The sequence below is a fragment of the Epinephelus fuscoguttatus genome, linkage group LG17 (assembly GCF_011397635.1).
Source record: "Epinephelus fuscoguttatus linkage group LG17, E.fuscoguttatus.final_Chr_v1".
NCBI classification, from domain to species: domain Eukaryota; kingdom Metazoa; phylum Chordata; class Actinopteri; order Perciformes; family Serranidae; genus Epinephelus; species Epinephelus fuscoguttatus.
The window spans coordinates 40,321,998-40,336,161 of record NC_064768.1 but is presented as its reverse complement, the minus strand read 5'-3'; the positions used below and the strand labels follow the sequence as shown (position 1 = coordinate 40,336,161).

At 42.8% G+C, this 14,164-nt stretch overlaps 1 protein-coding gene across 1 annotated transcript; it reads left to right on the top strand.

Moving 5' to 3' along the window:
- Window positions 1-1,188: 1,188 nt before the first annotated feature.
- Window positions 1,189-13,267, top strand: e2f3 (E2F transcription factor 3). Its single transcript, XM_049601744.1, has 8 exons — window positions 1,189-1,251; window positions 1,936-1,976; window positions 2,361-2,485; window positions 2,713-2,950; window positions 4,601-4,734; window positions 6,485-6,597; window positions 6,834-7,029; window positions 11,827-13,267. Exons 1-8 carry the CDS (start codon window positions 1,189-1,191, stop codon window positions 12,072-12,074), a joined length of 1,158 nt encoding a protein of 385 aa, XP_049457701.1. The 3' UTR covers window positions 12,075-13,267.
- The last annotated feature ends 897 nt before the right edge of the window (window positions 13,268-14,164 follow it).

Here is a 14,164-nt window from a genome sequence, read left to right as displayed (position 1 = left end):
TAAAAATGGTTAATTAACGGGATGTCCTCGGTCGCGAGGGCTCTGTCGATATCAACGCGGGATGTTCCGAGATTAGCTCCACCGTACCGCCCACCGGCCCTCCGTGCTCCCTCGGCAGGACGGTGACAGCGACACTCCGGTTCTTCGATCCGGTACATCTCCCGGAATATCAACAACCGGGACAGAGCGGAGATTAAAGCCTGAACGAGTTAAGGTAATTTAAACTGAGCAGAATTAACCAAGTGACAAAGTTACGAGGAGCTAGTTTAGCTTAGATAGTGGTTAGCTGGTGTGTGAGGTGGTCGCTAACTTTAGCCTGAAGTGTCCATTAATTATCTGAGTTATGTAACTGTTAATTTACACACAGCATCAGCCATGTTATCTGGTTAGTTACAGTAATGTAACGTTAGCAGACGTAACGTTACAGCAATTTTATTACACATCCGGATGTGTTTACTATTTAACCTCTCCGAGCTTGACCCTCTCGATGGTTCATGTCTTTCAGACAGAGTTGTTTGCGTGCTAACATTTATCTAGCTGCTTGTGTGGTTTGTTAAATGAGCCACTTAGTCACATAAGGGAGGTCTGTGTGTTTCCTTAGTGACATTTACCTCTATTATTAACTCGAAATACAACTTCAGTGAGCTGCGTCAAGTGCTCGAAGGCTTACCTGGCTGTAACCGGAAGCGCTAAAGTTCTCTTCAAAATAAAGGCACATTGTACTGACAGTACTCTGGCAAATTACAAAGATTTTAAATGTGTGTTTTGAAATATAGAGATCCTGACACAAAAGTAGACAAGGCACAAAACCTGAGTAAAATTTACGGTTGAAATGTATTTATTTGTGCTAAATAATGTCTGTAGTTTGATATGACATACACGTGACCAGCCTTAGCAACAGTAACAAGCTAAAAATGCTGTTAATTAGGAAGTACTCTTTCGAGGACACTGGGACTTTATTATTGCATTATCCCAGCAGTTCACACAGGTCAATCAGGTGTGACAGAGACTGTTCCTACAGACTAAAAGGACATCCATAGACTGGAGTGCACAGCGGAGAAGTGAGCAGAGTTACAAAACGAACACATCCCAGGGTTGTTGCATTATAATGGTGCATTATATGCAATTTTGTTTTTGCACAACCACGTTCAAGCACAGTTTGAGACCTGAACAGTGACCTCAGACCCAATGGTTCCCGACTGGTGGGCTGCGTCCAAACTGGGTTGTGGGTACATTCTGAATGGACTGCAAGTGACTGAAAATCACACTTTATTCAAAGTACAGTTAATATTCGGCACAGAGCTTTCACTGTGAGGTGCAGTTTCCCAGTGTAAACTGAGTGACTACATACAACTATTTAACAGAGACAGCAAACTAGCTTGACACAGCCAAATGCAAGTGTGATGCTGAATGTATTAAACTGTGTGGACCTTGAACTAATGACTGAGGAGAAGTCTGGACCCCGTGGTTGGGAACCACAGCTCTAACCCATACAGTTAGAACTCATTTAACAATTGTTGCATTGTTTGTAATTTTGATTTTGCACAACAGTGTTCAGGTATTTAAATAAACATTTTTATTATTTCTTACATGTTTGCAACTATTAAAAAGTAACCCATTGTCCCTATATGAGGACACCTTTTTTTCCAAAACCTACCTCATGTTTAGAGACAGTGCTTAGTTTTTTATACCTTAGGCCCTACATTCTCAAATAGCCCAGATAAATTTAAAATGTATCTCAAACAAAAGCTGAGGTCTTGAAAAAGTACAGCTGTGCGTTCACTGCATGCTTTTATTCTGAAAGTGAATTTACGAAGCTCCGGCTGCATTAACGTATATCCGGTAACTTTGTTTTTACCTTTGGCTGGGGCATCACGCTGCGCCTCGTAGGAACCCACTTGTGCACACTTTGGTGTCGGAGTGTCTCAAACGCAGACGGCGCTCTGTGACTATCTGCTGTCTGTGGGAACACGTTGGTAAGGAGGGGACTGTAACCTGCACCGTGTTCATTACTGCAAGCAGCAAACTACTCTTAGGCCGTGGGTGAGCGTGGGAGGGGGATGGGGAGATGTTGCTCCTACAAGCTAAAAACACTGCTGAGGGAAGCTAGCTCCTGGCCCAACCCCCAGGGTCAGGACTGTCTTTAATAACGATGAGTAACCAGCTGCAGGTGACGAGATGAACTTTATATTTGCACTCAGAGACACATGCATTGATTCTGATTACATGCAACTTCAGTCTCTAATGAAAACAGTGGATTTATGACAAGTTTATATTGTATTATTGCCCAAAATGGCTGCCCTGTGAGCCACATGATGCAGTCAGGTATTTAAATGTACATGTTGCTTTCTTTCACTCAGGCAAAGAAGGCTGGAGCTGGAAGTCAGTGACCCCCTGAACCTTCAGGATGCTGGCAGGACAGCAAAACCCACGAAGCCTGGTGACTCTGTGTCCCAAACCGGACCTGTGCTGCGCAAAAGATGTGGTAGATACCAGCCTCTGCAGCTTTTGTCTGTCAGGCCGTGATGTAACAGTTACCATCTTTTGTTCAGTCAGAAGACTAACTTGTTGGTGTGATGTTTGCTGGTGTCAAAATAATCAAATGATTAAAATCAACTCACTACAGTTTGATGTATCAGAAGGACTATTTGAAGAACCTGCAAAGGCATCACTACAAAATTAAAAGTACTAAGTCCTCACTTGTTTTCCCAGCTCCCGCCCCCAGTCCCATAGCTCCCAAGACCCCGTTGAAGAAGGACAGCGACACCTCGCTGGGTTTCCTGACGCAGAGGTTTACGGAGCTGCTGAGCCGCACCACTGATGGGGTGTTGGACCTAAACATAGTCGCCCAGGAGCTCTGCATCTCAAAGAGACGGGTCTATGATGTCACCAATGTGCTGGAAGGGATCAAACTCATCAAAAAGAAGTCTAAAAACATGGTGGAGTGGTTGTAAGTATAAGTTGATGAGTGGTAGTGTGTGCATTTTGGAAAAGAGCTGGTTGAACAACACACACATGCACATTATGACTTTGTCAGTGTCATAAGAATGATTAACTATTTAAAGGTTAGCTTTGGTATTTTCTGACCTGGGCCCTATTTTACCTTGTTTTTGTGTTTGAAAATGTTTCAGTGTTGAGGTCCGCTGCAGTGTCCCTGCAGGCAACTGAGCACCATCAATTCACGTCCACTAAAAGTTCTTGTTTTTGCTACTGACAGATTGTTGTTCAAACTGTTCTGAAAACTCATGAAAAGGATTTCTTCAGAGGTCGACCCTAGATCCTTTTTGTTTCTCCATCGCCAAACCCACCAGACTCCATTTAAATAAACAGTCATTTTAAAGTGCATAGAGCCGTCTTATTATTACATCTAACTGGGTGAGTTAAGGGTTTATTTTAAACAAAGTAGAGTTGATGATGGTTGGAACAATGGAGAGACAAACTGAGACTGCTTTTGTGAGTTTTGTTTTGCCTCTGTTGACTTTGAATGAAGTGTGTTTTATAGTAATAAAATAACTGTTAGTTTAAATGCAGCCTGGTGGGTTTGGCGATGCGATTTTGGGGCTTTTTTCTGGTTAAACAAAAAGGATTTCACTCTGTAGGGACAGAACAAGATGGCATTCATTCATTAATGTAACCTCTTATCCTGTTTGGGGTCACAGGCAGGGTGGAGCCTATCCCAGCTGACACTGGGTGAGAGGCAGGATTCACCCTGGACAGGTCACCAGACTATCACAGGGCTGACACATAGAGACGGACAACCATTCACACTTCCTCACCCCGGGTTATACACGATGGCAGCGCTTTCTAAACAACGACAGTGACATAACATGGCAATAACAATCATTTAGCGTCTGTGATGTATGGCGGCTTATCTCGTCCTCTGCTCTGAGGATCAGGAGCTCCCAGACCTCATTGGTTTTCCAATTTTCAGACATTTCCGGCAGCTGTTCTTCTTTGAGTTAGCTGCTGATTGCTGCTAGTGGGTTTTAAAATCTCCCGGTGTGGATCGTACACATAACACATTGTCAAAATTTCACATGCATAACTTCCATGTTGCCGTCCTACTAGCTGTCCCTTTTACATAGATCTTTCAGCGTTGTTACCACCTCTGATGCCGGCTTAAAGGCAAGACAACTCTGTACTTGTGATTGCACCTACTACTACTGATAATAACAGTCTGAGCCCGTGAGTGGCAAATATAGTGCTCAGTTTCCCTGCTGCCTGCAGTCTCTTCCGGTACTGGACTAATTTCAGAAATTCTTGTCTCCATTGGTCACAAATCATCAAAAAAGGGTCCAGGTTGAAAAATACCTAAGTTACCATTTACCAAGCAAACTTAACAGTTTAGGTCCAGGTATACATTATTATATAAAAGACTGGAAGATTGTTCTCTCTTTAAAGATGGTATCAGCTGCTGACTCTTGGCTCAGACTTAAAATCTCAGACTTAATTTAGTGACTGTATTATTCTCTGAATCGTTGACATTGTTGTTTTTTTTGAGTTGTCTTATTCTGAATTTAATCATGATCAGTAAAGGTCGATCTTCAGTTTGATGTCAAGTGATGTTATTTGTGTGGTTAACCCGTATGTGTGTGCACAGGGGCGGTGAAGTGAACGTACACATGGATGAGGAGCTGAGGGCTCTGGTTGAGGAGGAGAGGAGGCTGGATGAGTTGATCCAGAGCTGCACGCTGCAGGTTCATCAGCTGTGTGAGAACCAGAGCAGTCAGAGATATCCTTTAAGTGGAAGTTCAACCTTATTTTGTTCTGTTGTTGAAATTCTCATTCAGTTAAGTCAAATACAGTGGTGGAAAAAAGTTTTTGGACACCCCATGCATTTGTGAAATATTGCATTAAGAATCACTCTTAGGTCTTCAAGTGCAATTTCTTTTAGTACAGTCACAGCCAAAATACTAAATAAATCCTAAAAAAGCCATTAAAAACTTAAAATTGATTGGTTCCATAAAAATACATAAGAAATTTTGAGTATTGGGTCATTTTGGTACCAGTGATGAAGGTCGTTCTTTTTATTAAAAGACACAATTTTTGTTGCCAAGCTTCGTGTCTACATAAAGCCAGCACATTTGAAAGTTCTTCAGACACAAAAATGGCTCAAACAAGGAACCTAACGCAGGAAACACGCCTGAAGATAAAGATTCTCAGCCAGGAAGGGTACAGCTGCCGCCAGATAGCCAGGAAGTGCAGATGCAGTCCTTCAGCAGTTGGATACACTCTGCAGAAATACAGACGAACCAACAGCTTGGAAGACAAACCAAGATCTGGGCGTCCAAGGGTTTCTTCAGCAAGAAATGACCGCATCCTGATCAGAGACAGAGGTTAGCCCGGCGTCGTTGGGCCCAGGCACACAAGAACTGGACAGCCAGGAACTGGAAGAAGATTTTGTGGTCAGATGAGTCCAGTTTCCAGCTTTATCTTCCTCCTACTAATGTGAGGGGACGCAGAAGGCCAGGCGAAGCATTATCTCCAGCATGTACAGTACCTACTGTCAAGCATGGTGGAGGCAGTATCATGGTTTGGGGATGCATGAGTGCTGCTGGTGTTGGTCATCTCACTGTCTGTGATGGCACATTGAACTCTACCAAGTATTGTACCATTCTCCAAACCCACATGCTCCCTTCTGCGTCTCAACTGATCCGTCGAGGTAAAAACTGGATGTGTCAACAAGATAAAGCCACTTGCCACACATCCAAGGCCAGTAGAACTTGGCCGCAGGAGCACAGTATCCAGGTCTTAGAGTGGCCAGCTCAAGTCCCGGACATGAGCCCCATTGAAAATCTGTGGTGGATTATCAAAAGGTCTGTTTCAAAGCATAAACCAAAGAATTTAGAAGAATTAAAAGCAGTAATTCAAGAAGAATGGGACAAGATTACCCCTCAACAGTGTGAAAGGCTCGTGGGGAACATGCCAGCCAGGATTAGAGCTCTACTACGTGCCAATGGCAGGACTACTAAATATTAATTTGATGATGTGATGGTTTATTTATTTTTTGTTCAGTTTTGAACACATTCTCTGTTATTTGTTGACTTTGATACTGAAAATGTTGAGAAATGACACATTGAAACTGTCAAGAATTTAGTTTTGTTAGTTTTTCTTGTAAACAATAAACAAAAAAATATAATTTGTATTTGTTTGTATCTGTCTAATGCAGCCACACCTTTTGAAACACAAAAAAGATTTTTCCACAAATATTTCATGATAATATTTGAGATTGTGTAAAATTTTAAGGGTGTCCGAAAACTTTTTTCCACCACTGTAAGTGTGAAATAATTAGTGATGGGTCTGAAGGCCAATCCAAGCCGATAGCGTGTTTGTTTCAGCGGGGATTGGATGGATGAGCGCCTCCTGTCACTCCCACCAATGTGTTGCCTATGATGATAATACTGGGTTTAGTCATGAGTGTATCCCCAGCAGCACACAAACAGCAGTCTAGGCTGATTCTATTCTTTAACCTGGAGGATCACATTTGCCTATTTGACTTACGAGGACGTCCAGAGGATTCCCAGCTTGAAAGAACAGACTGTAATTGTAATCAAAGCCCCTGCAGAGACAACACTGGAGGTGCCACACCCTGAAGAGGTACGTTTTTCAACATAATCACTTAATTACATCTTTCTTTTTGTAATGAGACTCGATATTTTGACTCTGAAACCCCAGCCTAACAACACAGGGTGGTTAATTGCCTCACTGATGCAACAAATTACATTATGTTCTTGCCGCATCCTCCCAAGACACTGTTCACTGTAAGTGTCTGCTGTCGGCTCGTATTCTGAGACCATTTAATAAAAGCTCTCTGTCTGTGTGTCTGTGCTCAGAGCCTCCAGGTCCACCTCAGAAGCACACAGGGGCCCATTAAGGCCTTCCTCTGCACTAACGACCCAATCCCTATGGAGACCTCAGACAGCTCTGGGGCCAGTGGTGCCAGTGGCAGCCACTTTAACACATCCGCCAATGGGACCAGCTCTGCCCTGCTCGTGCCTTACCCGGCCTTCGTCCAGGTGTCTGCCAAAGGTGAGTCTCACACCTAAAGGTGCAGGAGTTTCCTAAAGAACAATGTGTAGACTCAAACAGAAGTAATCCCTCTCTGTCATCACTTATGACCCACCCTCAGTGTGTGGTGGTGTATCTGTCTGCAGGGTCTCCGCCCTCTGCCCGTATTCTCATATGTCCCTCTTATTTCCTGTGTTTGGGATGTTTATGGGCGTGTACCCCCACAGTGCTTCATAAAATGGTAGCGCCCAGGTGCTGTACCATAAGCAGCAGGCATCTAACAGACAAAGCACTGACAGAACACAAATATAGTGACATGAAACACCCGAACGAGAGCAAATCTGGGGTTGAGTTTTACATTCACTTCCCGACTGACTGTGTTCACAAACAGTAACTGACAGTCCTGCATAGTTTACCTTTAAAGATAAAATATCCATCATGTCTGTATTGTTTACTTACATTTTCATTGAAAATTTCCAACAATATTCAATCCAGAGACATGTGTAATTTATTTAAGAAACGGTGAGTTTTATTTGGTCGCCTGTCAGTGGTGCCATCTCCCCTTTACCCCCTTGAGATGCTCTAAGTTCTGGCAAACACTAGGGTTGTACAATGATATTGGCATGTCATTAGTATAGGCTGATATTGGCTTTAACATGATCAGAATTGGCCAACATGCTTTTTCTTATTTTGCCCAAAGAATGAATATTACATACACTGAAGGGGATTGTATTTCATGTCTCCATCTGCTGGTGCGCCGTCACAATAAGAGTATGTATGTATAATATGATGTTAATCCACGACAGAAGAGACTTGATGGTCACTAAAATTAGGCGGGGGAAAAGTGTGTACAGTACAGGCCAAAAGTTTGGACACACCTTCTCATTCAATGCGTTTTCTTTATTTTCATGACTATTTACATTGTAGATTCTCACTGAAGGCATCAAAACTATGAATGAACACATGTGGAGTTATGTACTTAACAAAAAAGGTGAAATAACTGAAAACATGTTTTATATTCTAGTTTCTTCAAAATAGCCACCCTTTGCTCTGATTACTGCTTTGCACACTCTTGGCATTCTCTCCATGAGCTTCAAGAGGTAGTCACCTGAAATGGTTTTCCAACAGTCTTGAAGGAGTTCCCAGAGGTGTTTAGCACTTGTTGGCCCCTTTGCCTTCACTCTGCGGTCCAGCTCACCCCAAACCATCTCCATTGGGTTCAGGTCCGGTGACTGTGGAGGCCAGGTCATCTGCCGCAGCACTCCATCACTCTCCTTCTTGGTCAAATAGCCCTTACACAGCCTGGAGGTGTGTTTGGGGTCATTGTCCTGTTGAAAAATAAATGATCGTCCAACTAAACGCAAACCGGATGGGATGGCATGTCGCTGCAGGATGCTGTGGTAGCCATGCTGGTTCAGTGTGCCTTCAATTTTGAATAAATCCCCAACAGTGTCACCAGCAAAACACCCCACACCATCACACCTCCTCCTCCATGCTTCACAGTGGGAACCAGGCATGTGGAATCCATCCGTTCACCTTTTCTGCGTCTCACAAAGACACGGCGGTTGGAACCAAAGATCTCAAATTTGGACTCATCAGACCAAAGCACAGATTTCCACTGGTCTAATGTCTATTCCTTGTGTTTCTTGGCCCAAACAAATCTCTTCTGCTTGTTGCCTCTCCTTAGCAGTGGTTTCCTAGCAGCTATTTGACCATGAAGGCCTGATTCGCGCAGTCTCCTCTTAACAGTTGTTCTAGAGATGGGTCTGCTGCTAGAACTCTGTGTGGCATTCATCTGGTCTCTGATCTGAGCTGCTGTTAACTTGCCATTTCTGAGGCTGGTGACTCGGATGAACTTATCCTCAGAAGCAGAGGTGACTCTTGGTCTTCCTTTCCTGGGTCGGTCCTCACGTGTGCCAGTTTCGTTGTAGCGCTTGATGGTTTTTGCGACTCCACTTGGGGACACATTTAAAGTTTTTGCAATTTTCCGGACTGACTGACCTTCATTTCTTAAAGTAATGATGGCCACTTGTTTTTCTTTAGTTAGCTGATTGGTTCTTGCCATAATATGAATTTTAACAGTTGTCCAATAGGGCTGTCGGCTGTGTATTAACCTGACTTCTGCACAACACAACTGATGGTCCCAACCCCATTGATAAAGCAAGAAATTCCACTAATTAACTCTGACACCTGTGAAGTGGAAACCATTTCAGGTGACTACCTCTTGAAGCTCATGGAGAGAATGCCAAGAGTGTGCAAAGCAGTAATCAGAGCAAAGGGTGGCTATTTTGAAGAAACTAGAATATAAAACATGTTTTCAGTTATTTCACCTTTTTTGTTAAGTACATAACTCCACATGTGTTCATTCATAGTTTTGATGCCTTCAGTGAGAATCTACAATGTAAATAGTCATGAAAATAAAGAAAACGCATTGAATGAGAAGGTGTGTCCAAACTTTTGGCCTGTACTGTATATCTATCGGCTATTGGTCAAATGAGTTGTTATATATCGACATATCAGATATCAGCAAAAAATCCAGTATCATGCATCCCTAGCAAACACCAGGTGATACTACTCATGTCAGCTACTGCTCACCAGCTCATATTATTTCTATAACAGTATTTTGTGACACAGTAATCCAGAAGAGAACTAATTTATTGTGATATTTCAATATTGAGCCATCTTATGTGCTGCTATGACACGCAGTTCATGCAAGCCACCAAGCTGATGCATATGATATGTTAAAGCGTACAGACCGCCAAATACTTTTGTATTTTTGCAACGTTTTAAAATGGGTGAAATCCTTTTTTGAAGGTATATCTGTGCACAGTGCGCCAATTCTGATATCGCATAAGAATAAAGCAACTGTAGAAGATAAAGTAAGCGCGGAGAGACTGAGTCCATTCTCTTCAGAACTAGACCCAAATTGAGAATTTCACTTTTGAGGTAATTTTGAGGTAAAATTTGGGCAGTCAGTAATTATGGCAAAAACAAAAGTTTACTACCTTGGATGTGTTATAGATAGTATTTTGTCAGGAGATGATATGGCCATGAAAGCACACAGTAAGATTACCAACAGAACAAAATTTCTGGCAAGAAATGCAAATATACTGGATTCAGCAACTTTAAACACCTTGGCTGGAGCATTAGCACTATGCCATTTTGACTATGCTGCCACCTTCTGGTATAGTGGCACTGCACAGTCTCTTAAAAACAAACTGCAGACTGCTCAAAACAAATTGATCAGAGTTGTTTTGAAGCTGCATCCCCGCACTCATTTGGATTCAGTCCATTTCAAAACGATTAATTTCTTAAATGTGGAAAAAAGGGTGGTGCAGATTAAAATGGGCATTGCCCACAAAATAGCTTTTAAAAATGCACGTCCCTACCTTGCTGACCTTTTTAATCCAGTGAGAGCTACACACTCTCACAATACCAGAGGCAGCCAAACAAATTTTGTTCCCTTGAAATTTAAAACCAAGTTCGCGAAAAATACCTTTTCATACACTGCAGCTTGCCTGTGGTGTGATCTTCCCGTTTCTCTCAGATTAATCTCAAATGAGAGAAATTCAGTGTTAGGAAATGGCTGACTAATTGAAGATTCTGTTCTTTCTGGTTCCATTTTAAAAAAAAAAAAAAAAAAAGAAAAGAAAAATCACATGTTCTTAAGGGGTTGTTTGTGTTTAACTATGCCACTCTTGCCTGTCATTGACACAGTTGCCAGCTTTTATTGTCATCGAGGACCACAATGGAAATAAGCCTTTGGGCTTTACTGTGTATTTTAATCCTCGACGATTTTTAATTAACGTATGTGAAACTGATCTGCAGTTACTCATGTATGTTTTTTAATTGTTGTCAAAATAAACCTACCTATCTACCTTCTTTAAGCCCCTCCTTGGCCTACCCTCTATCTCGGTTTATGGGTACGCACCATTATCACGCAGGCACATACCTGCAGTACGCAAAGTAGGTGAAGTCTGCATACCGTTTGGCAGGCTTTGTAGCCACTGGATCTGCTGCTGAATTTCAGCAGTGAGAGGGCGTATACGTCTCCACGATCACATGGCTCACACAAACAAGTCAGGGGAGTGATAAGACAGAGCTGATGAATGTCATTCAGGCTGACTTTGAGTCATACTGTGAACATTACAGGGACAAATATTTGTCCCGTCAGTGAACATGATTTCTGCCTGCGTCACATCAGACAGACTTTCATCTGTAGTTGTTTCACAATGAAGACACGACTCCCATGATTAAACGTTGTTTTGTGACATCATCAAAGCCCATCTCTTGTTATGGTTTTGAGTGAGAGAATCCCAGTGACAGAAATGACATATCGTGTCTGTAAACATCCCATAGTCTGTTTCAAACACTCTTGCAAAATGGTTCAGTGTTGCCTCAGAGAAGGAGGCCGTGGGCTTTTGTCCACACAGGAGCTGTATGAGCTTCTGTATTTAGCTCTAGAGTTCACTTTAGTTCAGTTCACCTCCTGGCCACTGCCGAGGTGCCCTTGAACGAGGCACTGAACCTCCAACTGCTCATGGCGCTTGTTCAAGGCAGTCTGCTCGCTCTGGCATCTCTCCATTTAATGCATGTATAGGTCCTGTTTGTGCATGTCTGTGTATTTTGGGCCTGTGTGTATGACAACAGAGTGAAAAATAAATTTCCCCTCAGGGACTGATGAAGTGTATCTTCTACTTTTTCTTCTCAACACTGCTTTCAGATTGTTGGCTCACATTTCTTTTGGGTTTTGTTCTTCCTCACTCACCTTTTGTTTCCACCCCATGTCCCCTTATCCACACCCCACTATCTTTCCAGACAAAGCTAACCGTACTTCTGGATTCAGTCGTACCTTCAACCCGCCGTCCGAGCCGACACGACACACGACACACGACATGCACACCTCCCTCCAGCCCTCCTCTGAGGAGCAACAGAGCTTTGTCACGCTCACTCCACCTCTAGCGTACTCTGTCGACGGGGAGCAGCACCTGGTGAACCTGGTGGAGGATCAGGGCATCACTGACCTCTTCTCCTCTGTCGACCTGGACCAGTCGCACCTTCTCTGAACGGCTGTTATCAGACATTTTGGGGGCAGTTTCCATCTCCTCACCAACGAGGATATCAAGAGGATACAATAAATTAACTAGGTGCTGAACTAAATGTGAACTTTTTTAGTTTTATATATACATTTGCCAATCCTGGAGGATGTGACTGGGATTTACTGACACTCAGGTATGTGGTGGCCTGGAATCTTTTCACGGCTTCCTGGCTGTCTCTAGGACTTGGACTGACATGCATGCTGTTATAAAAAAACACAGCTTTTGTTTGTTAGATTGTTGGGTTTGGGATGTAGGAGGTGGGGCTGTTTGAGGTACCTATTTACAGTCAATGTATTACCTTCAGTAGATGTCGGTCGATGCACCGTCAGTTTGGATAACAGGCAGAAGTCCCAGCAGGGAAGCTCAGCATTACATTGCTATGGACAGAGGTTGACATCAGAATGTATTTTCCAAAACACTGGTTGGTGCTGGAGGTTTCTGTGAAGTGCTGTAAAGTTTAGTTGATTCAAACACACATTAAACACACATTAAACATGACTTAATAGAGACTGTTTCAAACACAAATCAGCTTCACTATAACTCACAGCATTCACAGACAAACACTTGTCTTTATCTGGACACATTTTCTCCACAAATACAACATGCTAACGTTATTAGCACAAGCCTATGGCATTTTACATTGTATAAATTAGCCTAGCAGCTAGCAGAGATTTCCTCTGCTCATATGAAGCCAGGATAAATCACACACAAGACTTAAAATGCTATTTTAGTGGAGGCTTTATTGTCTTCACAATTTATTGTTTCTTATCTGTGAAATTAAAGTAAATCAAAGCTTTGTTTCCACTGAGGGAAATGGTTTCAGCTTACAGAGACAGACAGGAAGTCTGCGTCACTGTGACACTGTGGATGGCAGGTTGCAGCGTAAGTAATCTATGCTCTCACCATTAGTTTACTGACCGTCATCCACTGACAGTAATACACTGACTGTAGAAATGTACCTCATGCAGCCCCACTGCATAAATCCTGAAGTATTTTAAGTGTCCTTCTCGGAGGTTTGGAGCATTGCTGTCTCAGCACAGGACGACTTCTTGACCTTTGACTCTTTCTCTGGAAAGACGACATTTTGTATTGTGATCACAATGGAGCAGTTTAGACGCTCAGTTAGGTGATTTAAAGCATTAAAGTGTAAAGAACCTTCATGTTTTGTCTTGGCTCTGCTTCAAGTGACACACTGATCCAACTTTTCTCACCTGATACCAATTTCCAACAACTCTCAGTTTTTGCTGACACCGAGGACCGATCCTATTCCAGTGCTGTCTTGTTTGCACGTATAAAATCTGTGACCTCTGTGTGGAATTTCCTGGAATATTTTTTTGTGTAATGGTAATGTGAGGCCAGTGAATGCTGCAGCACTAAAACCTGAGTTGGCCGGTGCACGTGCCGTATCTTTAACTGCCTGGAAGACACAAGGTTGGGCGCAGGGTGTTACTCTTGTGCCCACTGTTTTTTAAGACTGTTTTTTTCTGGCTTTATGCCTTTATTTGACAGGACATATTTTTAGCATGAAAGGGGGAATGACCTGCAGCACAGGGCTGCAGTGGCAAGGACACCGCCCCTGCACATGGGATGCCAGCTCCAGCCATCGGGTGCCCCAACTCTGTTTAAAAAAAAGTGTGGAGACAGGATGTGTCTAAGATTGCAAAAAGACCATAACCAGCACCACATCATAACCTACTTAAAGGAGTGTGTATCACGTGTAAAGTATGGGTAGCCCTATTTAAAATGATCAACCTCTTCATATTTGCCACACACTGATATTTTCGGGAGAAAGTATGGCTGTAATTTGTTTGTTCACATTACATGTGGCGTGTGCTGCTGCGTTCCAGAAGTCGAACTTCATTTACCTCAGGGCTAGCTAAGCTGTTGAGTAATCAGGAATGCTGGTGCGTTGTGACAGCATCACTCTCACTTTTGAATGTGCCTCCAAAAACATCGACATCCAAAACAACAGATATGAAGGTGCAGAAATGCAGCATGTGTACAGGCCCTTAGATTGAATATGGACAGATCACGTCTTTCCTGAGACCTGGTCCGTT

What these genes read in the sequence shown, in the direction of transcription:
- e2f3 (XM_049601744.1), top strand. Translation starts at nt 1,189, where the DNA reads ATGGTTCCCGACTGGTGGGCTGCGTCCAAACTGGGTTGTGGGTACATT. An exon ending in GAACCAGAGCAGTCAGAGAT is followed by an intron (nt 4,735 to 6,484) that starts ATCCTTTAAGTG and finishes GGAGGATCACAT; the next exon opens with TTGCCTATTTGACTTACGAG. An exon ending in CGTCCAGGTGTCTGCCAAAG is followed by an intron (nt 7,030 to 11,826) that starts GTGAGTCTCACA and finishes CTATCTTTCCAG; the next exon opens with ACAAAGCTAACCGTACTTCT.